Source organism: Podarcis bocagei, assembly GCF_964188305.1.
Source record: "Podarcis bocagei genome assembly, chromosome: 2".
Lineage (NCBI taxonomy): Eukaryota > Metazoa > Chordata > Lepidosauria > Squamata > Lacertidae > Podarcis > Podarcis bocagei.
Window position 1 is genome coordinate 92,592,878 of NC_138126.1, and position 27,855 is coordinate 92,620,732.

A 27,855-nucleotide genomic window follows, 5' to 3' on the forward strand; every position below is an offset into this window, starting at 1 on the left:
TATATATGAACAGTATCTTAGGAGGAGTGGAGTGGTGGTGGATGGAAAATATTGTCAGCCATTCTCTCAGCACCATTGCTTCCCTTTGCAATAAGCGGCTATATATATTTGGCATACGGATTCACATGCAATGGCATTAAAACACACGAAATAAGCCGTGAGCCTGGAAAAGCACAGTCTTCCGTCCCTCCTGCCGCTTCCTTTCGTTTTGGGTGGACAACCCGCTGTAGCAGCTCAGTCCCCAATACGCCGGCGAAGACACCTGATATTATCCGCGCCGCCCTAGGACACATTTAAAACAGCTGCCGATGAAAATGCGGAAATACAGAGATGTGCCTCTCTGTACTTTTATCTGTCGGCCAAAACGGATGCTCTTCGTTGCTGTTTTTTACTCCCGGAAGTTCAAGAAGCGGGTCGCTCTTGCCTTTTTTCTAGTTCTATCTAATCGCGCGCGTCGGTCGCAGAGCGACGGCGTGTCGGGTTTCGCCCGCTGGGCGGTATTGTGACGTGGCAGAAGGCGGAAGCGATGTTGCGGCAGGTGGGGATGTGGGGGACAGCGGGTGGGTGACACGGTTTCCTTGCGAGCGGGGCGGGTCAGAGGGAGCCCATGAGGGGGCGCGAATTGGGGGAGGGTCCGGGGGAGGGGCTAGATGGTTGGGGGCCCGCGGGGGAAAGTGGGTCGCAGGGGGGGGGGTCGCTGTCTGGGGCTGCTCGACTTGGGGGGCTGCTTTGCTTACAGAGGAGGAAGGGGCGGGCAGCGGGATGAGCCTCCCCACCGACCTCCTTTCCTCTATGCACAAAGCTAAGGGCTTGTTTTTTTGGGGGGGGGATGTTGCTTTCTTCGCACTTGGTTTTCTTTTCTCCCTCTTCGTTTCTTTTGCATTTGCTTTATACGCATCACATTTCTTTAGGATTTCCCAAACCCTAGAAGTTAGGCATCATTAGAAGGAAACACTCTGTGTCAAAATGAAGAGTAGCGGTGGCTGTGAAGTTTTTTCGGCCGCAGTAAACTAACATGATTCCAAGTTATGGAGGGGGGAGTATTGGATTGTTGCTTTTATTTTGGTTATGTATTTTGTGGTTGTATATTCTAATTCTGTTCCGTGAACCGCCCAGAGACCTTCGAGTTTAGGGCAGTATATCAATTCAATCAACAAACAAATAAGTTGCCACCACAACACACTTTGACTGCTGTATTCCTTGTGCACACATAGGAGTCAGTTTAATTTACCTTTGTGCTACTTATTTCTGAGTAAGCATATTTTTATTTGTATATTTTTATTATTTATTTATTCATACCCCACCTTTTTCCCTGACAGGGACTCGAAGGCAGCAAATTTTCTTTCCAATTAATTGTCTTGGCGTTCTCCCAAATGATTGGGTTCTTGCTGTGCAAAGTGCCTTTTCATAATCATTAATACCTCTGAAAATGAAACTATATGAAATACCACTTTGAATGGTCCTTTAAGATGAGAAAATATTAAAATATCATTTGACTTTTTCAGGCATTTGCAGAAATTTACAAAATGCTGAAGGTTTTAAAAATGCATTTTAAAAAGCCACATACAGTATTTTGGATCTGGAACAAGTGGCCAGAAAAAAATAGATAACTGACAACTACATTATCTAAGGAAAAGGATGTTTATGCAGTTGAAGTCATTACTGTTCTCTGAAATAATTTGTTATGCTCTATAATGTCTCAAGAAAACAGAGATCAGATAAAGTGTTCAGAATGTATTGTCTGACTGTATAAACTCCCCTCCAGTGCGTCTGACTGTTAGCCAGAAGGTTGGGGGTTCAAGCCTACCAAGGGATGGCTGTGGCAGGATTCCTGCATTGCAGGAGGTTAAACTAGATGACCCTTCCAACTCTACAATTCTACGATTGTATGTAATGTCACCACTCATGCTGTCTTTTCTAACCCTTGCCCATGTGCTTGTCCAGGACAGTAGTGATGACACAGAAGATGTGTCACTCTTTGATGCTGATGATGAAACCTCCAGGAGGCCGAAGAAATCAAAGATAAAGTAAGTAATTGACAGAATTGTCTTGGGCTGCCGTCTCTTTGGTACAAGACCTGCCATTTCTTGTGTCTGTCTGTTGGAGTGAGCTTGGGGAAAATAAAAGCTCTGGCACTGGCTTTATATGCTTTATTGAAGAGCTTTCTTGTAGGATTTCTGTCTTGAATATCATATGATACATATATTTAAATCTTACCTGCTTTATATTCTAGTACTGTATGGGTCAAAATAAGTCAGATCAGATATATATATAGAGAGAGTCTGTATCTAATAAGAAGTATTTTTGATATATTTTGGTAAGGAATCAACCATACTGTATCTAGTAAGAAGTATTTTTTATATATTTTGGTAAGGAATCAACCATAGAGAAATCCAGTCAAGCTGGGCAAGGGCTTCCATTCTAATGGCTTTGGAAAACCTTCCCATATACCTTGAGGAAATGGCACTGTGGTGCTATTCTGGAAATAGACCAGGATTATATGAAATGGAGGAGATCTTGTGACCCAATCCCATGCCCTATGTTTGTGCTGGGGACCATGTAAATTGGATCACAGCAGGAGTTTGATTGCCTTAACTGCCATGTAGGTACTAAGACCTGTGGATGCATATGGAATTGCAGTTGGGGGTCTCTTGCACGGTAGGGAATTGTAGCTGCAGCACTGGATAGGAAGCTCTCTTGTAGTAAGTCAGACCAGTGGTCCATTCAGCTCACTATTGTCTACACTGGCTCTGTGGGATTTCAGACAGGGGTCTCTTTCAGCTCTACCTGGAGATGCTGATGATGAAACCTTGGACCTTCTGCTCTGCTACTGAGATATGGCCCTTCCCTTCATGGAACAGCCCCCCAATGTTGCATGCCATCCACTTTGTTTTAAGTTTTATCGCAGATATTGTGCATCATCTCTATAATTTATATCCATTGGTGGTATATCAGATTATTTGCAAATAAATAAAACCTTATCGACCAAAGACTTTTGGAGGCTAAAAATAAAATGCAAAATGCTACGGTGGATAGCTTTCCAGACAACTCAGCATTTGCTTGCCAATTCATTGTTGCCACTATGGTTTATTTATACTGTCTGTCACATAGGGTGTGTTTATGTTCTTATCCAGGCGCAAGAAACCTGGTTTGGAGCATTTACAGATGCTGGCATGCTAAGGTGGCCTTGAAATTCCCTAGTTCAGAGCAAGCAAAGAAAAATTGATCCAAACAGAGTTAATGGATTTGACATATGCATAGCATTGAATGCACAATGTATCATTAAGCACAGAACTGCTCCAGGCCAGTCTTCTGGTGTCTGAAAGTGTTTGACAAAGCTCTGGATAGGTTCCATCTGAATGATTTACCTGTGCATGCAGATTATTATTTTAGAAGGAAATAGATGTATTCTTCTGAACTGCAATGTTTACTTGCCGCTGTATTCTTAGCAAACTTTGCAAGGAAGTGCTGTTAGAGAGGTCTATCTCACCAGCTAAAGATTGACGCTTTCTGTCTGCCCACACTGATTATGCTATGGTAATTAATTAGTTGGTTTTTATAATTACTTCTGTCTTTATGAAGTGCAATAACATGGAATTACGATTGAAACTATAACCCTTGTTAGGCCTTTTGATTTGGACAGAGTGAACAGATAAATGCATTACTAAATTATTGTCTACATGTGCCTTTTACAGACATCCGATAGCCTCCTTCTTTCACTTGTTTTTCCGGGTCAGTGCAATAATCGTCTACTTACTCTGTGAATTGTTGAGCAGCAGCTATATTGCCTGTATGGTGACGATCATCCTACTTCTGTCATGTGACTTTTGGGCAGTGAAGGTAAATACTGTTGAGAGTTTGTCGGTGCTATAAAATGGCTGTTCTCAAAGGAGAGTGGGCAGATTGGCCAAGTTTTTAGATTTTGAGTTAGAATTCTCTCTTCTAAATCCCTTAACTTCAGTAGTAAAAGTAAGCAAGTGTTTTTGCATGTACTTTCATACCTCTAGGTATGTGCAGAGTACATTTAACCTCTGAACAAGCTTCCTTTTGAAAGCGTGGGGGGGGGTAGGGTATTGATTAAACCCAGGGTATCCCTAGTCCTAGTGTGACACACACTAACGACTACACCAACATGAATTGAGATCCAGCCATTTCCAGGGATGATTGTAACTGGCTGGTCTCATGAAGAGAGGCATCTAGACCCCTCTTGAGTAGAACTCAGCATCTGTGATGGAGTTGCACCCTACATATCACCCATGTAAAGCCATTTGGTGGGGAGGAATACAAAAAAATAAACAAACCCCATTTTTCAGCCTGCAGTCCCCTCTAGGGCATGAGATGTCTGTGGTTTCCCACGGTGCTGCAAATCCCAGGCACATTCAGAAGCACCCAGGGCCACCAGGCAGGCTGCTATGTAATGGGAGGAATCAATTCATTCCTGCCTTCACTTATCCCATGGAGTAATCTCGTATTTCTCTCTCTAGAATGTCACAGGGAGGTTGATGGTCGGCCTCCGCTGGTGGAACCAAGTTGATGATGACGGCAAAAGCCACTGGGTGTTTGAAGCCAGGAAGGTAAAGATCTCCCAGTCCTTGAGGGAAGTCTGCGGTTGGTGGTATATGGTGTTGTTTTCCAGGGCTGTAGACATCTTTCATTCAAGATGCCATTTGGGGGACATAAGACAGATTGAGCTGGAGCAATAGTTAGTGTGGGAGTGTGGGTGTGAAATCTGGCTTTCCCTATCCTCTGCTTTAGAGACAATGCTGCAAAGACATGTCATTAATTTCACAGCGAAAGAACACAGATTATATTACTGAACTTGGAATAGAGTATTTACAGTTAGGCATATAAAGACCAAACTATATTTATACAAGCTATATGAACAGCGATGTTAACTGTTTTATACTAACCAAATTTCATTAAGTGGTTTCAGAGCCTGGATAGCAGAATACCCTGGTTACTATTAAAACGTTGACATGTAACTTTTAATTATTGAAATGTAACTCTTAATTATTGTGAAGTCTTACAATGGAAATCCATATGGGAAAGGAGAAGCCTTGTGGCAGGAAGCATACATCCTAGAGCTTGGTCTTGACCCAGTAATCGTGTGGGATTCAGGCCCTGTTACATCTTTACAGGCCTTTAAAATGATAGGAATAATGAGCATTCCCAAGATAAAATAACCTTCACTATGCCTACTCTGAGATACTATTTCCAGTTGTGGCATGTTCTCCTTCCCCATTATTTATAGAAGAATTCATTGATTTTAGCTGGCTAGTAGTGGAACACCTCTCATCATTATTCGACTAACACTCATTTTCAGTATATGCAGCACTGCTCAAAAACTACTTTGGTTTGATCCTTTATTTTGCTGTATGCAATTAAAATATCACATCCTGTTACTTAAAAAATACCTCAGCTGCTTTTCATTAGGATGTTTTAGTTCAGTTTGCTGAATGCTCTTTTTTTCAGGCTATTGTATGTCCAAGGTCAGTGCTCCCAATTTTTAGAAGCTTTATAAAGAGGCTATTGTGTCATGGCATTGTGCCATGCCTGGAAATGTTGGGGTGATGGTTTGTGGCTTAAGGTGGTGGAACTTCTTGGTATTCTGATTAGGTGGCTCTTTTTTTTCTTCTAAAATAACAGGCTGAAATATATTTTTCTCAGTAGGAAACATGGTTGTAAAAATGCAGTTAAGTGTTCTTACTGCATGACTTGCAATTTTTAGATCCTGCTGGTTCAGGGGCAGAGCATTACACCTGGTAAGCCACGTTAAAAAAACAAAACTTCTGTATTTCTCTCCAAATTATTAGGCATCTGCTCAGACGAAGAAAACAACATCAGAAGCGGAGTCCAGAATCTTCTGGTTAGGGCTTATCAGCTGCCCTTTGCTCTGGGTGATTTTTGCCTTCAGCGCCCTGTTTTCTTTCAAAGTTAAGTGGCTGGTGAGTGGCCTGCTTGGCAAATATCTGACTGAACTTGTTCCTTTGAGTGTAATGAGACCTGAATTCCGTTACATGTCTTTTTCATCTCTCTCCACAGGCGATAGTGATAATGGGTGTGACATTGCAAGGGGCCAATCTGTATGGCTATATCCGGTGCAAAGTAGGCAGCAGGAAGAACCTGACCAGTGTGGCGACCTCTTACCTAGGCAGGCAGCTCCTGCGTCAGGTACTTGAGATTTTGTTTGCATGGCCATTTTTCCTGCTTCCCAGAGTGTATTTTGGTGCTTATCAATTGACTTTGCATTCCTTGAATTCATTGTGGCCCAGATATTGGCAGGCTTTTTGAATTCAGTCTAAATAACAGTATGATCTGGCTCTTCCACAACTGGAAAGAGAGTTTGTTCTGGGCTTCAAAGGTACATTACTTCACAAATGTTCCTCTGCCTTACCCTTCTGAGAAAGTAAAGTACAGGATCTTTAATGTGCCCTGTTATGTAGTTTGCCGGACACCTGGAACCATGAGGAGAAAGGAGAATTGTTTCCTCAAGGCCTGTGGCTTAATGACCACCATGAGAAAGACAACAAGCCTTTCTGTACATCTCCGAGTGCTCCTCCTTGACTTTTCCCACACCTCCTTTCCTATTCCGTGAGGCAGGAGGCCACATCCTTTTGGGGCCCTAGGACCTTGTGAGTTTGGGGCCACACTGCCTTCTCCACACTCATTCACCCTCTCTTCTCTTAGCATGTAGGGATGAGTAGTTTTAAACCCCTCCTGCCAGCATGTCAACATCCCATTGAGCCACCCAGCTGATTGGCTCTGGGAAGAGTATGCTCATCAGATCGATGCAAGGTGCAGAGCACAGTAACCTTTCTTGTATTAGAATATCCTCCCTGCTTCTTAACCTTAGACTTTCAGATATGTAGCTATATATAAAATAAAGTATGGCATAGTTCATAGAGTGCTCAGCTATGAAGTTCCCTGAGTAAACTTGGGGCCACTTCTCCACTCTCGGTCTAACCTACCTCTCACATGGTTGTTGTGAAGAGAAAGTGGGATAAGCCCCATGTAGTTCCTTGGAGCCCCTGAATTCCTTAGAGGAAAAGTCCAAATATTAACAAAAGCAATCCAGCCATCTCTAATTTGGGTCATTCCCTTCTGTTTCTTCCTCCTCATTTCTGATGTTGCCTTGCCTGTTGATAAATGCTAATACAGCATTGTTTTCTCTGAAAAGATGTGTGGCTTCCATCTTCTGGGATCTTTCTATAGGGCATTATTTCTCAAAGCCTTGACCATGCAAAGTTTGTAACAGTTTTTAATTGGTCCAGAAAATAATAGGAGGCTGCTTCAGGGTTTTCAACATAAGGCCTGTACATTACTGTCCACACTTATATCATTTTAAAAATAGGTTTCCAGGTCTCGTGGAGTGGAAATGATGCCCAGCTAATTATCCATAAGTGAGGTTCAGAATCCTGAGATCCAGGGTTTCTCAATGAGAAGTTACACATTAAGCAATACTAGATGATTAACAATTAGTTCATCATGTCTGCTGATAACACAGGTCTCAGCAGGATACCTTCCTCCCGTATCCACACTTAATCATTTAATTCTTGTTTTGGAAATCTATCCTGGCCAGTGGCCCTCTGCTGCTCTTTAGCCTTCTCCCCCGCTGTTATTTAAAAAGATATTAAAGGGAATACTTTTTCAAAGTTGGGAATAGTTCAGCTTCTTGGTGATCTTTCTTCCCCAAGCAGTTCCCTGTCTTTTAAAGTCCTGATCTAATGCTGCTTTCTTTTCTTTTATAGACTGTGTCCAAAGAGGAGCAAGCAGTATCTTGAAGATCAGGAAGAGTCCCGTTTTGTTTTCAATTCCTTCTGGAGAATGAGAAATATTTCCTTGACCCCCTGTACAGAAGATTTATAATCTGTGTGTGGATTTTTCGTAATTAAATGCATCTTCTAGAAATGCAGGTTACCTCTCATATTCCTTACAGCTTATATTTTGCAGAGTCCTTCTTGACACTTGATTCTGGGCTCTCTAGGTGCAATAGCTCCACTTATACATAAGTAAAATATATTGATGGCAGAGAGTTCAAGATAAGTACCATAGTTTATTGCCATCAGCATTTTTGTGAAATTTGGGGCAGTCCCAAAAGCTGAGAAGCCCTTTGAGCAGGGACTTGAGTAATCTCTCATCCCCCGGAAACTACAAAATCTGACCTCTAGTATGAAATCTGAGATATTATCTACATAATTACAATATTATAGGTTTCTTGCTTTCTTTTAAAACGAGGAAGTTTTAAAATGTGGAGGGGGCAACTTGAAAAACAGGTTGATAAGTTCTGCTACCATAAATGTGGAGGGGGCAACTTGAAAAACAGGTTGATAAGTTCTGCTACCAGGAATTGGGAAAATTGCGGTAGAGTACCAATTTTGAAAGTTGAACAAAAGCACTTTGATGTCTCAACTTTCAAAACTGATTTCAGCTCAAAAGTTTTCCTTTGTGTAGGACCAGAAACTTTTTAGTGTGGATTTCAGAGCACCTGGCGAGTATGGATTGGTCTCTTTCCCCTCCCTCTTCTTTATAAAACATTTTATTTACTTTCTTGGGAGGACCAAATTCTCATGGTGCAACTATAAAGTAGGCTGCTAGGATTTCATCGGAGCAACCCTTTTTGGTTTTCGGCTTTTTTCCTAAATAGCCAGCAGAGGTAAAAAGAAAGAGGAATGTATTTGCATCCTAATAAAGTTATGTAGAGTATTTAATGCATCTGGCCATCCTTTCCTTGATAATAAGTTAATATAGGTAAAACATTCTGTAGGTAATCAGTAGAAAGTAGAGAAGATTCATGCTGATGTGATTATGACAGACCTTTGCTATAGAGTTTTATCTCTGTTCTTGCCACAAGAGATAAATAACTAATGTGGTAGTCCATATTTTCGTATATAATATCTGCAAGCCTGACTTCAGAACCCTTCCTCCTTTTACAGATACGTAATAGCTGTGTTCCAGTGTGGTGTCTCAAGCTTGCATGCTTCTCTCCCATCTGTTCCTCTAGCGCACCCATAGGGCGATCAGAAGCTTTTGCTTCTGTTTTCACCAACCCCAGTTCAGTGTTATGCCTGAACCTTGACAAGAGTGTGGTTTGTATTAACTGTGGTTTACAGAAGCGTGTCAATTTCAAACTGTGTGTTAAGAAATTGGCTTGTTTCATAAACAAACCATGGTATGAGCAACCACAGTTTGGATGTGTATACTCTGATTAATTGGAAAGAGAAGCCAAGGCTTCCCATCTCTTCTTCATGGGTGAGGGCATGAGTCTGAGGCTCGTTCACCTAATGAGGCTCGTTCACCTAGCGCTCTGTTCAAACACAGCCAATGACAGTTAAAAGTCCAGTGCACATATTGCCCCTAATGTGTCCATGCTACAGACATTGTGGGACAGGAAAGAATCTGGGGCTTGCATGCATATGTTCACATACATGAACATGTGTTCACATACATGCACACTCCCGTGCACATAAAATGTATAATATGAACTGGAGCTTGTTTTCATGCAGTCATATGTATTCTGCATCCATGTAATCTTCCCATCTATGTATCGGGTGTTACTGTGTGCATGCACAACATTCTACAGGTATAGATTGCAAGCCTGAGACGACTTCTGCTGCATCACTTGTAGAGCATCTCAATGCAGTATGAGAATGAACCCTAAGATACTGGAACACCAAACCATTACATTTTAAAAAGGGTAATTTAACTGGTGCAATTTGAGAAGGGTGTGTGTGTTAAACTTGGGGGTTCGTTCATACACACAACCTGTGATGGCCAGAGGAATTAGAAAAACTACCTTGAGCCAGTCATCTGCTTGTTAAAGTCACAGCCTCATTTCATCCAGGATTAGGATTGTGGTCCCTTACATCAAACAACCCTCTTTAAAAACTGCATTTCCCCACACTCCCTTTGGAGTCATGTAAATTGGCTCCTGGATTGACCATATTATGTAGCTGGCTGGCTGGGCTACTTTCAGACTCAGTTCTAAATCATACGAGCATTACTAACGCTGGCTGGATGCAGTTTTCTAATCAAAATGCAACACTTTTAATATGACGGATTTGCATAAATCAAGGTGTTTAAATGGAAGTTGCAGCTGTATTATTCAATTACTGTTAAGAAAATGTAGTGAGGTATGACTGGTAAAGAAGCTCTGTTACAAAGAGGAGAATACAGTGTTGTCTGATAATGGTTAAAAAGAAGAATCCATTTATCAGGCAACATTATATTCAACGGAGTGCTGAATACTGATAGTTAAATGTTTGTGTTTGGATATCTGGGTAATATAAAGCTGTGGGTTATTGTTTCTTTGAGGGATACTAAAGCAATGTATTTAAAAATTCTTGTGCACGCTTGTGAAGCCTTTTGAATTAACATGTTTTTCAAAAGAAATATATTTTTTTAAAAGTTCTGTACCTTTGAACTGGTTTGATTAGTGTCCTGGATTTCTTTGCCTGCAGTGATGTGTAATGTCTGTCTGGCCGATTAACAAGCTTACATTTTTAACTTGGCCTCCTAAAGCCCTCCTTTCTTTGTGTGTTGTGCTTGCCAGTATGTGTGGCTGCCAGTACCCATTTTTCACAGACCCGCATTTGATGTCTTATGCAGAGAACCATCACCTTGCTTTGTGGGCCAGTGATGGGCATGGCCCAGAGGCAAAAGTGACCAGAGCAACCAATGAGACTTTTACCTTTGTACATGCAAAGTGTGAGTGTGTGCACATACACATATAAACATACACATGCATGCATGCAAGAGATATTGGCACAGTTATTGACAATCTCCTTGTTCCACAGGATCACTTAGTCCTTTTTGTTCATATGAATGCCATTGCTAATTGTTAATCTTGATGACCAATCAGAAAGAGTTCTGTCCTCATTGGCTGGTCAATGGAACTCTAGGAAGAGGAGCCTGCTAATTGGTTGCTGGAATCCCCAAGGGAAGGTGTAAGTGGCCCTAGAAGAGTTAAGCTTGGGACGCAACAGCACTGGTGTGATTTAGTGCTCTGAGTTTGCTATTAATGTGGCCATGGCTGGCTATGGCTAGGTCTGGCTCATTTTATTTATTTGTCAAGCTTCTAGACCACTCTTCATGTCATAGAGCTGTTTCCAACACCATTTGAAATGAAGCATTGTGCCATTTAAAACAAATAAAATACTGTTTAAAATTCCAGCAGAATAAAATGATGAAACAGCAGGACAACAAAAAACAATCCTAAGACCCAGAGTTGCTGGCGAAATGGTTGCCACATCAGGTAGTGACTTACAGATATAGTAATCGCCATTGCAGAGTGCATGCAACCAATAGATCATTTATATGATTTCAAATTCAATGCATATGATCACATACCCTCAAACATTCAGGGGCAAAACTAGGCTTTATTTCATCCGGGTCAAAGACCCAGTTTGGCACACGGGCTGGGAGCCTCAATGGCACCCCTCTGGAGGCTTCACCCAGGGCAAAAAAACCTTGCTGGCGCCCCCATAGCTATAGCTCTGCAACCTTCCACATGAAAATAGGGACATTCTATTCACTACATAATGGAGCGAGGGAACTCAACTAAGATCCCTTTGCTGATCTTAACACCTTAGAGAGTCAATAGGAAAGGAGGTGGTCTTTCAGTTGTTTGGGTCCCCAAGTTATTTAGGGCTTTGAACGGTAATGTGAGCACCTTGAATTAGACCTAGAAACATATTGGCAACCAGTGAAGCTATTTTAAGGGGGCCATTTGGTAGAGTTCCACAAGCTGAGGAAGAGCAACAAATAGCCATGACTGGGGGTGAGGTGGGTCGGGGCCAGAATGTGTGGTTGTGACCGTGTCAGTTGCACACACAGGAAAGTCGGACTGGAGCAACCCAATTGCGATATGAAGCCCTAATCTTGAAGCACAGTTTGTAATATCTTCATGTTATTGTGGAACCTAAAACACTGTACTAGGTAGCTGAGTCATAAGCAAATACTCTGTTGAAGAGCAGATTAATATCTTCATTAGAAACTCTTGGTTTGACTTATTTCTGAGCAGACTGTAAGCAAATATACTCTCTCTTTCTATGCATACGCACCTCTTCCCCAAGTACTGTATTGGATTCTTTGGCAAGCAGGAGTGAATTCTAAAAAAATGTGTTATGAATACAGTGGTACCTCAGGTTGAGTACTTACTTCGTTCCAGAGGTCTGTTCTTAACCTGAAACTGTTCTTAACCTGAAGCACCACTTTAGCTAATGGGGCCTTCTGCTGCTGCCGTGCCGCCGGAGCACGATTTCTGTTCTCATCCTGAAGCAAAGTTCTTAACCTGAGGTAATATTTTTGGGTTAGCGGAGTCTGTAACCTGAAGCGTATGTAACCCGAGGTACCACTGTACAGTAGAGTTATCAGAAAACCCACTAGGTGGCAGTGTATTGTTACAAGTGCACCACAACGAAACACATTTGACTTTCTAAACACTTTGAAATTTGGTTTTGCTCATCCTGTTCTGAGCTAGGCATCTTTTATTCATTTATTCATATAGAGTTCTGGGGCCCTTTTAGTCAGTGAACGAAATACCAAAATACAATTTAAAAATATATTGGATCACTTAGAAAGTGTCTTAAGAGAAATGAGATAGCGCTTCAATGGATATTTGGTAATCTCAGTGAAAAATGGGGTGGATGAGAAGCCTAGCCTCAGGGTGGGGGTACTCTGAGCAAATTGCCCACAGTGTTGTGCCATCCAACATTTACTGGTTGTTGAGGGTGGGCTCCAATGCCAAGTCGGTCGCAAGGATGTTTGGGAGATTTAATCTTGTTAGACTTGGGGAGGGGTGTTGTGAAGTATTGATGCTTTATAGTGTATGTTGTGATGCTTTTAATTTTTAAACTGTAACAAAACCTGAAATCTCAGCTTAGGGTAAACTTTTAAAAAATAAAACTCTTACAAAGCAGTAGTAATTTTGAAGGCAAGGGGGCAGACAATTAGGTCTGATTTGAGACCAGCCTGGGATCCAGCTCCCCCCACGTCTCTACAGTTGTGTTGTAAACAACAACAACAGTAAACAGCTTTGCTGTTGTGAAGCCTTGTCCTATTGCAGATCGGTCTCTTCTGATGTACGTTTCCACGCAAGTATAGGTGCTTGTGGGTAGGATCAGTGAGAGGCCTGATAAAACCTCCCTCAAATTTAAAAAACCTTTGTTGCTTAGTGGATTTCTTCAATAAACATCCCGCTGTGGTGTTTAAGGAAACTTGGTCATAGCAGCAGCCACTGTGGAACTCACAAAAATGGAATCCCCAGGCCTAGAAGTTACACAGGCTTATATAGAGGCATTCCCTTGCCTCAGCTTGGCACATGCATAGAAATTCAGTCACATTCTTGGAGGAAAAGCATGCCTGGGTTAACAGAGCTGGATGACTTATTCAGAGAAAAGGACAGGGTGCCTACTTCCTATCAGGCTAGCTCAAGGCTGAGTTCTTCCTGCACAAATATTATCGACCCGTTCTTAATACAGCCTGAGTAAGCAAATTCTCCTAACATCCTTTCACACTCTCTTTTACAGTTTCTACATCTCTTCACATGCAAGCTGCCTAGCAGAATATCCTATAAATTTCCACTGCAGTTGACTTGGTGTGGTTATAAGCACCTTCCATTTGGTGGTGTGATGTGAGCACTCCCTGCATACTGTGGGCTTCCTCGTTTCCTGTCAGGAAGCAGAGGTTGCGTTCCAAGGTTCCTTTCCTTTCGGTTGCAATTGTTGCCTCACTGCACAGCTTGTTCTTTGCAGGATGAGCAATTTACTCGCACTCGCTTCCCACCCACCGCCTTGTTTCCTTCCTCCCTGCGGTTTCTCACACCTTTCACTAATTGTGGGTAGCTTTCTCTGCTTCATGGGCTCATGCTGCCTCCCAACTTGCTTCAAAAATGATGGAATCTTCCCCCTTTTATTCTCTTTCCCTTTTACCTATCTATATACAGTGGCACCTCGGTTTTCGAATGTAATCCATTCCAGAAGACTGTTCAAGTTCCTAAATGTTCAAAAACCCAATACGGAAGCTTCAATACGGAAAACTCAGTGCAGAAGTCTCGTTGCATGTTCAGTTTCCGAGGTGTGTTCGAAAACCAAAGCATTTACTTCTGGGTTTACAGCGTTCGGAAACCAAAATGTTCAGCAATGGAGACATTCGAAAACCAAGGTACCACTGTACCAACGCCTTGGTACTCAAACAACTTGGAACCTAAACACTGCAAACCCGGAAGTGTCCTGTTTTGCGAACTTTCTTCAGAAGCCGAAGTTTGAGTGTTATGCTTCTAATTTGAATGCCACACTTCCATTTTGAATGCCACACTTCTGTTTGGAGTGATACGCTGAGGTCTGTCTGTTTTTGCTATTTATTTTGCATTTTTGCTGCTCTTTTTGTTTGTTTTAGTTCAGCCATTGATTGATTGATTGATTGATTGATTGTGTGACTGCAGTACATTGTTTATTGCTTTCATTTTATGGATCAATGGTCTTGTTAGATAGTAAAATCCATGTTAAATTTCTGTTTTAGTGGTAAAAAATCTGGAACGGATTAATCCATTTTGCGTTACTTTCTATGGGAAAGCGTGCCTTGGTTTGGAACGCTTTGGTTTTGGAACAGACTTCCGGAACGGATTAAATTTGAGAACCAAGGTACCACTGTACTTGTTTTAGTTTCATAGCCATTTAATTGTGATGGCTTCACAAGCACAGTTAAAGGAACTGGGCATCATGTGGCTGGCATAGTACCATCTAGGGTATTTTGATTACCAACCATGCATCAAGGAGCAGAGGCACAAAATTGCCCCAAGATTGAGGGGGCCCAGTGCATGATGTGATGATGTCTGGAGGAGGCTGAACTCTCAGGAGAAGCCAGCCACTGAAGCTGAGCTGCACTCAGCTCCATATTTGGCCTCCTCTGCTCCCTCAACATTGAGAGGGCCCAGCCCCCTTTCAACAAATATTGAGGGGCAAAATGCCTGCCTTCATTACAATGTGTAGTGTGCTGTTGGAGAGAGTTGTCTTTACCACATAGTACCCCTAAATACAGTGGTACCTCAGGTTACATACACTTCAGGTTACATACGCTTCAGGTTACAGACTCCGCTAACCCAGGAATAGTGCTTCAGGTTAAGAACTTTGCTTCAGGATGAGAACAGAAATCGGGCTCCGGTGGCGCGACGGCAGTGGGAGGCGCCATTAGCTAAAGTGGCGCTTCAGGTTAAGAACAGTTTCAGGTTAAGTACAGCCCTCCGGAACGAATAAGTACTTAACCTGAGGTACCACTGTACAGTGCTTTTTTCTTTCTTTCTTTTAAAGCCACCCAATTTTGGCCGACCAAAGGCCTATTGGGTGTGGAGAATTCTTCTTCCGCTTGCTTGCTGGTTTGAATTATTTCCTGAAAGTCATTTACTGTTTCTTGGAAATGCAATTAATTTCCTCAAGACCAGAAAAAGTCTATTAATAAGCTCAGATAAATATAGCACCCTCTGCAGCTTTTTATACCCTTGCCGTGTATCTAGGCTCCCTGCTGTTGGGAAGCCACACTTTCCCATTGTGATGCTATGAGGGGGTCGGAACTAAATAGCCTTTATCTCACTTCCACTTGGGCTGCTGTGGGAACTTAAAAATAAAAAATAAATAAAGCTTAGACGGGCTTTCCTGTGTAATAATAGAAATAGAAGCCGTCATGGTTTGACAGGAAGGTGATGAGGGAGCCTCGCCTCATGTCCTTCACACTACACTTCTTAGAGGAACAATAGGGTGGGGCAGGGTTCGCAAAGTGGCTCAAGGGTCAAAAATAGAAGGGAAACTTTGACACACTTCCAGTGGGTGCAAGTCAAAGTCCTAGTTCTGCTTTTGTTACATCCAACAAACAATCTTTGATTTTGGCAGCGGTATCTACATCATCATCATCATCATCATCATCATCATTATTTTAGGGAAGTTTTTAATATTTGATGAATGGTTGTATTTTAATATTTTGTTGGAAGCCGCCCAGAGTGGCTGGGGAAACCCAGTCAGATGGGTGGGATAGTAATAATAATAATAATAATAATAATAATAATAATAATAATAATAAGAAGAAGAAGAAGAAGAAGAAGAATTTGTATGCCACCCTATACCCGAAGGTATCAGGGTGGTTCACAACACAATATAAAAGCACAAAATACATAATAAAAGTAATTAAAACAATTAACGATACTAATGCATACAAACTAATTAAAAATACACTCCCCAACAAAAGCCCCTAAACAGCCCACAGATACAAATACAAACATCCAGATTAACATTTAACATTGAAAAACAATTTAAGGCAACCGCACCCCCAAATTTATATAGGCACTTCAGAAATACAGTCTGTGCAGGTACACTGTCCAGTACTGGGATAAAGAGAAATGCTACCTGTTACTCTTATGTAGTGGGAAGATGGTTTTAAAAGACAAAGCTGTCATTTCTAGCAGCTTGGTCATTTCTAGCAGCTTGGTGGGCTGGATCTTTCCTGGGGGCCACAGGCCATCAACTCTTTTTGTACAGAAAATAAACATTTAGTCATTTCCATTCCCTCTCCCTCTCTTTCTCTCTCTGCCCCAGCCACTCTGGGTAGATTTAAACATATATAAAAACATAATAAAACATTAAACATAAAAAATCTTCCCTATACAGGGCTGCCTTCAGAGGTCTTCTAAAGGTTGTTTATCTCCTTAGCTTGGGGATCACATAAAGCGGATAGATAGTAAGAAGTAAAATGTTCCAGTTGTCACAGATTGCGCAGTATCCAAGTTGAGACACAGCAGGAGAAAGAGTAAGGAAAGCCTAGAAAATGAGGATGTATGCAGGTAAATGCATACTTGCGTCAATACAAATTTCATACAGAGCTTTTCTATAATTTTTTCTGTATTTAGCTACTTCTGGTTTTGTTTTTTTAATGAACAGACAGTAGAAGAGGAGAATGGGTTGTAATGAGAAAAGGGGATAGAGAATGTGTATTTAGTGGTCCAAGCCGGCCAGATCAAGGGGACTTTTTGCTCCTCTTTTCCTATCAGTGGTACTCTATAGACTTTCGTTTACAGAATCTTATGCTGCAAACAGCCAGTTCTCGTCTTACCAGCAGAGGGAGCCACAACCCTTCTTTCCTTTGCAAAGGCAGGAGGAGCAGGCTAGAAAATGGCTACTTTTGGCACAGAGTCCTTTTTGGAAGAACTCCTTTGAAATGGCTCCAGGAATCAATTTAAGTGCGAGAAGTGGAAAAGAATAAGGCAGCCCTTCCCTGCCAGAGCTTCACTTGCCCGGAAAGAGGAGGGAACAGAGCGGGGAACGAGAGTATAAGTAGATTCAGAGCCGGGTGGAGTCACAATACGGGGTCACTCTTGGCCTGTGCCTACCTTCCTTGGCTGCTGCAGCAGAGGTTCTTGACAGGAAATCCATGACAAAACAGAGCAAGAGTCGCTGTTTCCACCCTTTCTCGTATCCCGCTCACTGCTCCCTTTGGGTCATCGGTGCAGTGATGGGGGATGGGGGGGAGGAAGATGATTTCGCTGAGCTTTCTTGGAGCAAGGAGCCAAGTGGGAAGAAGCAAATTGGAACCAGGCAGTTGTGTGAAGGAGGAGTGTGCAGGACCGAGACCCACAGCCTGGCTCCACTTAGGAGGCGTTTTGAACTCCATTTAGACTCGTAGGCTCCAGTTTCGGGAAACGGGGCTCGCTTCCCACTGAACGCCTCTTATTAAGCATTTCAGGCTGCAGTCCTGTTTGCCCTGATTTCACAGCCCTCCTTCAGCATCACAGATCAAGTTGCAAATCAGACCCCCACCTGAACTCCGCTGTATTTCCAAGTGATGCTTGGTTTCCTTGCAGTGGCTGTTCCATAAAATCCATCTTAGCTCAGCAGAAACGGAAACCTGCTGTCAAGAAAATATAAGTGCCTTGCACGGCATTCCTATATATAGCCAGACGTGCTAACTTGAATAAAATATTGGGGGGGGGGGTTTGGAGGTAAGCACTGCTCCACGTAATCGCTCACATGACATGGCACCCCCCCCCCACTTGAATGGCAATGCCCATTAAGTTGGGGGGGGGTGTGCGCGCGCGCTCCTTTCTGATTTCTCCTTTCTTCCATTTTTTATACAGTGGTACCTCGGGTTACATACGCTTCAGGTTACATACACTTCAGGTTACAGACTCCGCTAACCCAGAAATATTACCTCAGGTTAAGAACTTTGCTTCAGGATGAGAACAGAAATTGTGCAGTGGCGGCGCAGCAGCAGCAGCAGGCCCCATTAGCTAAAGTGGTGCTTCAGGTTAAGAACAGTTTCAGGTTAAGAACAGACCTCCAGAAGGAATTAAGTTCTTAACCTGAGGTACCACTGTACATTCATTTCTTACATCTTAGCTCATCTGTAAGCTGCTTATGTGGCCACTCTGGTTTCTTTAGATGCCTCCCACTTTAATTTCTTGTCAGGTGTGTCTGCCTTTGTGCCCTCTACATTCCACCCTTAAGAAACTTCCATCCATCTTGGACTCCCTTCTCTTTGAGTATTTTAGACCATGGATCTCACCCAGTAGTTCCTTAAGCTTTTTGAAATCAGCCTCCTGAATGTCCAGTGTGCATGTCAGACTACACTCAGCTTTTCCTTGCCTGTGTGTGATGAAACCCAAGAGGACATGATCACTTCCTCCCAGGTTTCCCAGTACTTCCAGTTTGTTGATCAGTTCCTCCCTGTTGGTGAGAACCAGGTCCAAGATAGTTCATCCCCTTGTCACTTCTTCCACCTTCTGGGAAATGAAATCCTCAGCGAGGCAATGGAGGAATTTCTTGGACCTTGCATTATTGGCAGAGTTTCAGTTCCAACACACATCCGGATAGTTGAAGTCTCCCATGACTACTATATCTCTCCTTTTTGAATGTTTGGTAATTGCTCTAGGAAGGCATCATTCAGGTCTTTGGTCTGGCTTTGAGGTCTATAACAGACACCCACAGTATGGTTCCTGTTGCTTCCCTCTCCGACCATTTTTACCCCTTTACAATCCCTGGTGGCCTTTTTGGGGAGTGTGATGGTAATCCTGTCTACATATGCAAGGCAGGCATGCCCAGATGTTCTCTGCAATAATTTCCCTCCTCCAATCACTGGAGGGATCGAATCATGGCATATTCTTGAACAGCAGACAAGCTTTAGAATGTGGTCTGTCAGTATATCCCCAGTGAGTTGAAACAGCTGCAAGGATCAAAGGCAGCCTCAGGGTGGAGCCTCTTACTCAAGCAAGGCCAATTGAAGAAGCAGGAGGAGGAAACAGTGGTGGAACATTTCACTTGAGTTATTTTGAATCTTATGCTATTTTCTGGGAAGAGCTATAATATACATGTTTAAAGGATGGGGAACCTGAGCTTCGTCAATATAGTAGGAGATAGCTCAGCCAGTAGAGCATGAGATTCTTAATTTCAGGGCTGGGGGTTTGAGTCCCTTGTTGGACAAAAGATTCCTGCATTTCAGGGGGTTGGATTAGATTACCCTTGTGGTCCCTTCCAACTTTGCAGTTCTGTGCTTCTGTGAAATGTTCTTGGGCTCCAGCTTCCACCAATCCCAGCTACCAGGGCTAGTGTTCAGGGATGATGGGAGCTGCACTGCAAAAACACCACATCCCTGATATATTCATTATAAAAACCATTTGCCCAGCTGCCTAAGTAATTAGCCCTTGCCTTTTAGGAAGGGGCTGTAAGTTAGTGGTAGAACACCTGCCTTGTTTTCAGGAGGTCCCAGGGTCCATGCCTGGCAACTCCTCTCAGCCTCAAGCAAGCATGGCCAGTGCTCAGGAGTGATAGGAGTTGTAGTTTAACAACCTCTGGAGGGCCACAGTTTACACACACACACACACACACACACACACACACACACACACACACACAATGTAGACAATCTTGAGCTCAATGGGCTTATAGTGTGGCATAGGATAAAGCAGCTTCCTAAGGCTGCACAACTTCTGGATTATGCCGGATTGGTGTGGTCATTGCTTTCTGTTTGGCATTAGGTTTCAAAGTTGCTAGCAGCATTTCTCATCAATGACACATCCTTTGGCTGAAGAAATCCAGCATCTCCTCTGCAGGCAGCAACCCGGCAAAAGGGATTGTGTACATTTTTTTTTGTAAAAGAGCAAGGTGGTGGTTCTTCGTCAGCAGCCAGCCCTCCTCTCTTTCTGTTTGGGAAACCACAGACAAGCCACACAAAAGCCCTTCTAGCCATGTGAACTCTCTGGCATTCCAGATGTAAACGGAGCTGTTCGGCTATCTCTGACCTTCCACATGTGTTTTGCAGCCATTTCCTATGAATGGCGCACTTACGAGGACAGTCGGGTTTCAAGAGCCACATGACTCTAGTGGTGCTTTTTACACATGCGAACCCTCCAGCAGATTCTTTTTTGCCTACATCTCTCTGAAGATGAATGTCAAATCTACACTGGCCAGAATGTTCATCTGAGTGACCAGTGTCTTCCAGTCTGACAGCACAACCCCACATAAGGAGTGTGTGAGAGAAGTTTGATGGCTATTTTCAAGTCCATGCATGGAAACTTTGAGGGCTGAATATTAGATTCCTGGGACTTCTGTCTTGTTTCAGTGCCCTAATGAAACCAGTGACACCGTCTCTGTGTCAATACATTCAATTCAAGAAGATCTACCTCCCAGCAGTTGCCTTGAGGCCCTGAAGAGCAGAGAATTGCAATTTGGAAACTGCTCAGCAAAAGATCTGGACAAGCGAAAGAGATGCTTGACTGCTGCTCCTTGGCTAGCCATGGTGGTGCTTGGAGATGGCTAAGGAGGAAGGTATTTTTATACCAGCCATTATTTATCAAGATAAACTCTTTAAATACATTTCCATCGCAGAGGTGAATCATGCTTCCTGGAGATGAGCTTATCTCATCCTGTCCAGGAACAAAAATCCTGGAGGCCTTGCAAAGTGCAAACTTTGCCTTTCCCAGAGAGCACATACCAGTCCTTCTAGTTTCCTCACTGAGTTTCCTGATTCTCAGACTCCCTCACACAAATCCTAGGCACACACACGGGGACACACCTAGCTGCTGTCATCATATGTGATGGAACTCCCAGCCTTGAACACTCATTTGTCAAGAGAATTCTTTTCATAAACAAACAGAAATTGGAAAAGCTTCAGGAATGAAATCATGTGATCATCATGCTAGTGCTTAAACTGGACCAACATGGGTCCCAGAGATGACACAGGGAGAATGATCCCAAAGCTTAACAGCTCTGCTGCCTGCTCTCTAAATCCCCTTTGTCTGACTCTGTGCACATTGTCTCCCAAGCTCCAGTGCCAATGTCTAGCAGAAAGGGCACCCAGCACCAAAAGGAAAGGATTCTCTCTCTATTCTTTGGTTCTTGACTAGATGGTTTCCAAAGCTAAAACTGTTTTTATATGTAATCTGCCCAAGTTGTGAGTGGTTATTTCAATTCATGCCATGCCAAACTGTTTTGCAGGTGAACAGTTTTGGTGCAAAAAGGGGACTTGGAGAGCAAAAGACATTTCCTTTTATTTTGCTGCCAGCTTGTGCCCTTTTTACTTCCACAGATAACATATGCTTTGGGGGTATTTCTTGAAAAAGAATTCATCCTGATGCCCACATGATCTTAGCCAACCAGTGCTACATTCTGGAAGCATCCCTGGAGTTATGACTAGCACCACTTCAGAACTCTACTAGCTGACATTGGGCCTACCTTGTGAGCAGGGCTGATTCCAGACTGCTGTTTCAATCACTTCCTGGCAAATCCAGGCTGTGCAATTAGGGTTGACCAACTTCTCAAGAGGATCAGACCTTTTATGATAAGGAAATTGATGGGAAAATGTGCTGGAAAGTGTGGGATAACGTTGGTTCTGAAGCAATGTCATCTAACCTCTTTGAAAACAAATCAGGATGAATGCTCCAAAACCAGGTCATCTTGAAGAACTCAACTATTCATTTGAAGAAGAAAAATGCTTATCACACACATCTAGTTTAGCCCTCAGCTGAGGGAAGCAATAAAGTGGGTTGAGCCTGCAAAGAAGAAACTGTTAACTAACATTGCTGGGGAACTTTGCTGAATGGAGTTTACTGAGTAAGCATTATATGAGGATATTTTACTATGGGAAAGGGTCATTGCTGGATAATATGGCTATAAGTTAAGGCTGCATATTCTGCTCCTGTTTTCCTGAGAGGAAACACCATTGAATTCAATAGGACATATTTCTGAGTCTTCTTTCATAGGCGAATCTGTGTGACCTCTTTTAATTTTGCTTCATCCAGGTAAGAAGAAGGACTCTAGCATGGAAACAGCCCAACTCTCCATGCAGCTAGACCTCTTGCTGCTAAATTCATCATATGATTCTCCTTTATAACTTGTAGCGATATGTGTGTTGCTTGATCCAGCTCCCTTTGAGAGACAAACTATTAACTGAATAATCTGGGTTAAACTTCTCACTGTGTTTGCACATCAAACAGTATGCCCAAAATTTAGTAGGTTTCTCCATCTTCCTCCCCATTCCATCTGAGCTATTACGCTTTTCTTTTGCTCTGCTACTCAGCTGGTGTTGTATTGTTCTGTATTTATTTAAGCAAGCAAATTCTCTTCTTTCTCTTAAGTCACCCCCTGGCTGCATTAAGTAACAGGGGGCTGACCAGTTCCCTGACTGCTGCAGTATTTCAGAGAACCACTTGGATGGCTGAAGGTTGCATTTATTCACACTCAGGTGGCAAGCGCAGCTAGTTAGGAAGACATGTCCCTGCTCTGCTGGCCTCCAGTGTTGATTGGCAAGCTAGCTGAGCAGGAAATACTATTCCTGCCCTGCTCCAACCTTGCCTTCCTCGTCCTCCACCTTTCAGCATCAGTCAATGAAAAAGAGCCCCCTTCTGCCTGATTGTACTGAACATTGCATTAGGGGAAGGGTGTGTGAAAATGTTTATAGTGTGAGCTCATGGAAAGAGAAGCGCTGGCAAGAATCTAGATTGCAGAGCAAATGCCAGAGGAATCTCAGAGCCCCAGCATAAAGTGCATCATTGCTTTTAGTGAGTGCTGACTTGCTGCTAATGCTGATGTGCTGGTTGGAGTGAGGGATTATCAGGGAATGCAATAAAATTGACATCATGCTTCGGAGCTGAGGCAAGGTTGCATCTGTCAACAGCACGACCCTCTTCTTTGCTCACAATTCTAAAAATATATGTGTATTGAATGAAGGACTTCATCGACTTCATCCGTGGCCGAGAGAGAGGCTTCCTACAAATGCAGACAGGAATTGTGCATCCCTAGAGTAGCTTTCCAGACATCTTTGATACTCACGGGAGACATGGTGGCCCAGCGTTTCATAGTGGGAGAGGTTTTTTTATAAAAAAATGCAATTATCCCATTAATTCTTAAACTTACATATACACAGAATATTATTCCCTTCCCTCAAAATAAGCAGCTTTTCCTTTTTATGTAATGAGGACACTCTGTGTGTACCAATCGGGCCTAGAGTCAGTGGGTGGGGGAATCTGTTTTTGCAGACCCTGTACCCATTTTTCCTACTGGAAGGTCCACAACACAGCCACACAATATATTTAAAGCACATGGTTCCTCTCAAAGAATCCTGGGAACAGAACTGGGAACAGAACTACAATTCCCAGCCACCTTAACAAACTACAGCCAGTTGGGTAGGGTATAAATAATAAAATTATCATCATCAACATCACCAGGAGTCTGGGTTTTTTTGGGTGGGGGGGAGGTGAAGATGTGACCATAGTCCTTACTTCCTGCCTGACACCTAGACTCTTTCGCAGAAGCTTCTTATACATCCTGAAAAAACAGGGAGGGTGGTCCTTCTATGAGTGATCCCAAATTGAGAAAAACTAACATTTAGGATATATCATCCAAAATTGGTTTGAAGTCCACATCATGGTAACAGTTTCATAATATTTGGCATGGCGATATATTGCAAATCACGATGTGTGTGTGTGTGTGCTATGTAAAAAATCATGACGTGGGAGGGGGGGAATCATGATTCTCTCATGATTCCTGCCATCTCTGTTGCTCTATACTATAAAATAACAGTTGGAACAATATGTTAAATGTAAGTAAAAATATCTCTGTTTTAGACTCCTGAGTAGTAGCAGTTGTCAGGACATTGTCCCATTCGCTTCCACACAGTTCCATCCTGATTTCAGACATTGTCATATATTGGTATATTGTGATGTTTAGCTGGTGATATATCATGATGTTGGAAACCGGACATCACTCAGCCCTAACACCCTTATGGATCGCAGGATCTAGAATCAGTGGTGGAGCAAGCTGATTGGGCACCTGGGGAGGTGTGCGTACCCTGTGCCCAGGGGCGGGGCCAACCACCCACGGGATGGGGCAAGCCAGGGCAGGACGCTCTGCGGGGCCTCTGAAGAGTCTGTCCTACAGCTGAGGGGGAGGCAGTGGGCGGACCGTTTGGGGCAGTGTGGAGTCTGTGGGCGCCAAGCCACCGCTTCACTCCCAGGAGAAACGCGTGGCTCGGGCACACAGTAGGCCCCATGGTGAATGCCGCCCAGCATTTTATCACCCACCTCAGTAGTGACACCCAGGGTGGCCCACCCCCACCACACCCCCTTCCTCCACCCCTGTCTTTGTTGCCCAACAAATTGGGCTACAGCTGAACTGGGGTGGGGAGGGTCAAAAACTGGGATGAGCTCCCAGTTTTGAAAATTCAGATTCTGATGGTGTGTGGATTCAAAAGGTCTTTGTAAGACAAAAATCTGATGCTTTGATAGAACTAGAGACCTTCTTAATTACTTATGCCATTTATGTCTCACCACCAAGAAGCTCAAGATAGCATAAATGGTTCTCCACCCCGATTTCATCCTCACAGCATCCCTGTGAGGTAGGCTTGGCTATTTATACCCTGACTGACTGACCTTCTGTGTATCAGAATGGGCACCCTCAACGGCAAAGACCTCTGTATAGATATCCAAAATAATCAAAGTGGAATGTGGAAAGAAACGAGCCTCAGATGTCCCTATTGGTATAAAAAAATATTTTCCTAAGTACGTAGATTAAATTATTTTTTTGGCACAGCCAAGACTACCACAAACCTGACTCCCACAAACTCTGATTACCATGATACCCAAAGCAACAAAGACACCTTCCTCTTCCACACACCCACAAACACGCCTCCTCCTCTATTTTGGAACTGACTGTGGGCAGAGCCTCAAAATGCTCTTCTGCCTCTTGTATTTTTGGCCCAGTCTCCACTTTGAAATGTGGCCAAGGTGACATTTGGATGATTAACGTAACCAGTGGTTATCAGCTTTCCTGGCTGCTTAGGACCTTCTCACAGCCTTGCCATTCCTCAAACGCTGTAGATGCTTCGTGTGAAAAAGAACACCCCTTTTCTGGTTAGTCGCAAGAAGATGACTGAGAGAGAACCGGGACTATCCCTCAAATTAGCACCTGCACATCAGAGCCAGTCCCAGATGCTGAACAATAATTATGGCGAAAACAGTTCATTGTGCAGCAAATAACTTCTTTGGGCAACTTTCAATAGTCACTGGGAGGAACTCAGCATTGCATTAAGTTGATCGTTCTGACAGCTCAAGCATTTCAGCTTACAGGGAAATCTTCTCTAAGCTTTAACACTTTGTTTTGGGGGTTCTCCTGACCTGCCCAGAGCCAATATCAGTGGGTACATGGGGTGAAGAAAAGGGTACAAGTCTCATTGCATGAAAAGGAGTCAGGTGAACCCCACATACTGATTCCTACTGTGACAGAAAAAGAGAATACAACTTTCAGAAATTTTAGCCAGATTTTAATTGCTGGCTTACATGTGTGCACATTTGTACAACTAGTTTTACATATTGGACAGTATTACATATTTTAAAATACTGATTAAGATTATATGGTGAATCCATTTGTTCTATTTTCACCTTTTTAATGGAGGGGTGGTGGTGGGGAATCTCAGATATTTAGGGCATGTCCGGTAGGCCACTTTCCAAGTTTCTACTCTGGCCAAAGCACTCAAGAATGCAGGGAGCATCTTAGGAGGAAATAGGTAGTCTGACATCCTTGATCCTGGGAAATCTGGGTCTTTAATGGTCCTTGTCAACTAATAGCCTGCAGTCTCCAACCACCTCAAGATATCTGCAATCACCTTAAAGAAAATTCTCATTTTTATAGCCACATTTACTCCAGTCTTTTCCCATCTTCATGTATGTAACTGGATCAAAATTCTGCAAAACTTGAAATTCTGCTTCCCTAATGCAAGCTGGTCTTCAAGCAGAGGCTGGACAGTCATCTGTTGGAGATGATCCAGTTCTGTATCAAGCAGGAGATGAACTTGGTGGCCTACAAGGCCCCCTTCTGACTCTATGGTCACCTCCACATCATACTTTTAACTCATGGTTCTGTGATCTTTTGTGCACCAGGGACCAATTTGTGGGACGGTGCTGCTAGCTCCAATTGCAAGGGGCCCTCCTGGTCTTTTGTGTGATCTCACAAGGCCTTGCCCTGCACTTGTGTGGCCTTGTGGGTAGAATGCTGGCCTTTTCAAAAGGGCTCGTCATGGTCTTTCCCTTCATCAAGCTTCCCCAACTCACCCTCTCTCAGTTTAGAGTCTCTTCACTGAAGCTTCAAATGGCGGCTGATTTTCTGGGCCAAAGGAGAATTTTACTCTCAGTCACCATTGTCTATTGGTTGTGAGGTGGGGTTTCTTTTGTGGCTTTTTTCTCAGTAAAAAAAAGCCATTTTTGTTAGGTGTTTGTCATAACTTGGGTGAAAATAGGATTGGCTTAACATGGCAGGTGCTCTGGGATACTTTCCCATAGTCTATTCCAAACCCCACAGCATCACCCTGAGTCAGACATCCCCCCCTGTGCTCCACATTGAGGAATTTCCTTTGGAAGAGCCCAAGGTCTGAACATGGGGGTGTCTGATTCATGAGGTAACTGCTGCTTGTCAATGACATACAGCCTGGAGGCATTTGGGTTGAGAGGAAGGGAGACTGCCCAGGGAAGGAAGGAAGAAGAGGCAAGGCTCCAGGGCTGTACGGCCAACCAGTCACGCCTGTGTGTACAGACAGAAATCCTGGCTGTGTAGGTGGTGATCTCAGAACAAATCATTCACTAGCATATCCTTCAAAGATACAAACGGGGCTTTGCCAAATATCCCTTCCTTGGAACAGTAGTCAAACGCACATGTACTGGTTGTATCTCCGCCCAGTGGTTCATAGCAACGTGCTGTTGCATTGTCTCCTGCTAGTTCCCCCCCTAACCCAGAACAAAGGAAAGAACAAATGTCTTTGCAGCTCATGATGGCAGTAAAGAGAAGGAAAAACTTATTCACTTCCAGGAATGCTGGAAGTCAAGGGAGCACTTGGCAGCACTTCAGTTGATGACACTGCCTCTCTCTATGAGACCATGCGCTTCACATCCCAACGAATAGATGGGGGAGCAATGTTGCTTTATTTACAGCGGGCGGATGCTTCAGATGGTTCTGTTCCCAGAAATAATCAGTACCCTTTGACTAAGTTAATCCCTGATACAAAATCCTCTAAATGAGCAGTGGGGAGACTTCTTCAGCCTGAGGACTGCATTCCTGCCATACGTTAACTTCCAGAGTTGACATGCCAACAGAGGGTGGGGCCAAAGCTCCATATACCTTCCATTAACACATATATATACCTTTCATTCACACTCATCCCTTCATCCATCCACATGCTCCTGACCCACCCTCACTCTGTGCTCATCCTCATCTATGCATCAGCAGCACATGGTTCCTCTTGGGTTTTTCCCCGAAGATGAACGTTACAGCTTGCCTGATGTTAAATAGAGAATTGTGAAATTGCTAGTTGTGGCCTGATTAAATAATGGTCATT

At 43.2% G+C, this 27,855-nt stretch overlaps 1 protein-coding gene across 2 annotated transcripts; it reads left to right on the forward strand.

Moving 5' to 3' along the window:
* Nucleotides 1–454: 454 nt before the first annotated feature.
* LOC308581454 (Golgi apparatus membrane protein TVP23 homolog B) lies at nt 455–10,408 on the forward strand. 2 transcript variants are annotated; one of them, XM_081183864.1, is made up of 7 exons: nt 455–538; nt 1,945–2,027; nt 3,696–3,840; nt 4,485–4,574; nt 5,814–5,945; nt 6,043–6,171; nt 7,749–10,408. In XM_081183864.1, the coding sequence occupies exons 1-7, from the start codon at nt 527–529 to the stop codon at nt 7,779–7,781; spliced, it is 624 nt and encodes a 207-aa protein (XP_081039990.1). In that variant the 5' UTR covers nt 455–526; the 3' UTR covers nt 7,782–10,408. The 2 variants fall into 2 exon arrangements, with proteins under 2 accessions (XP_081039990.1, XP_081039989.1); XM_081183863.1 differs by lacking the exon at nt 455–538 and adding an exon at nt 806–850.
* The last annotated feature ends 17,447 nt before the right edge of the window (nt 10,409–27,855 follow it).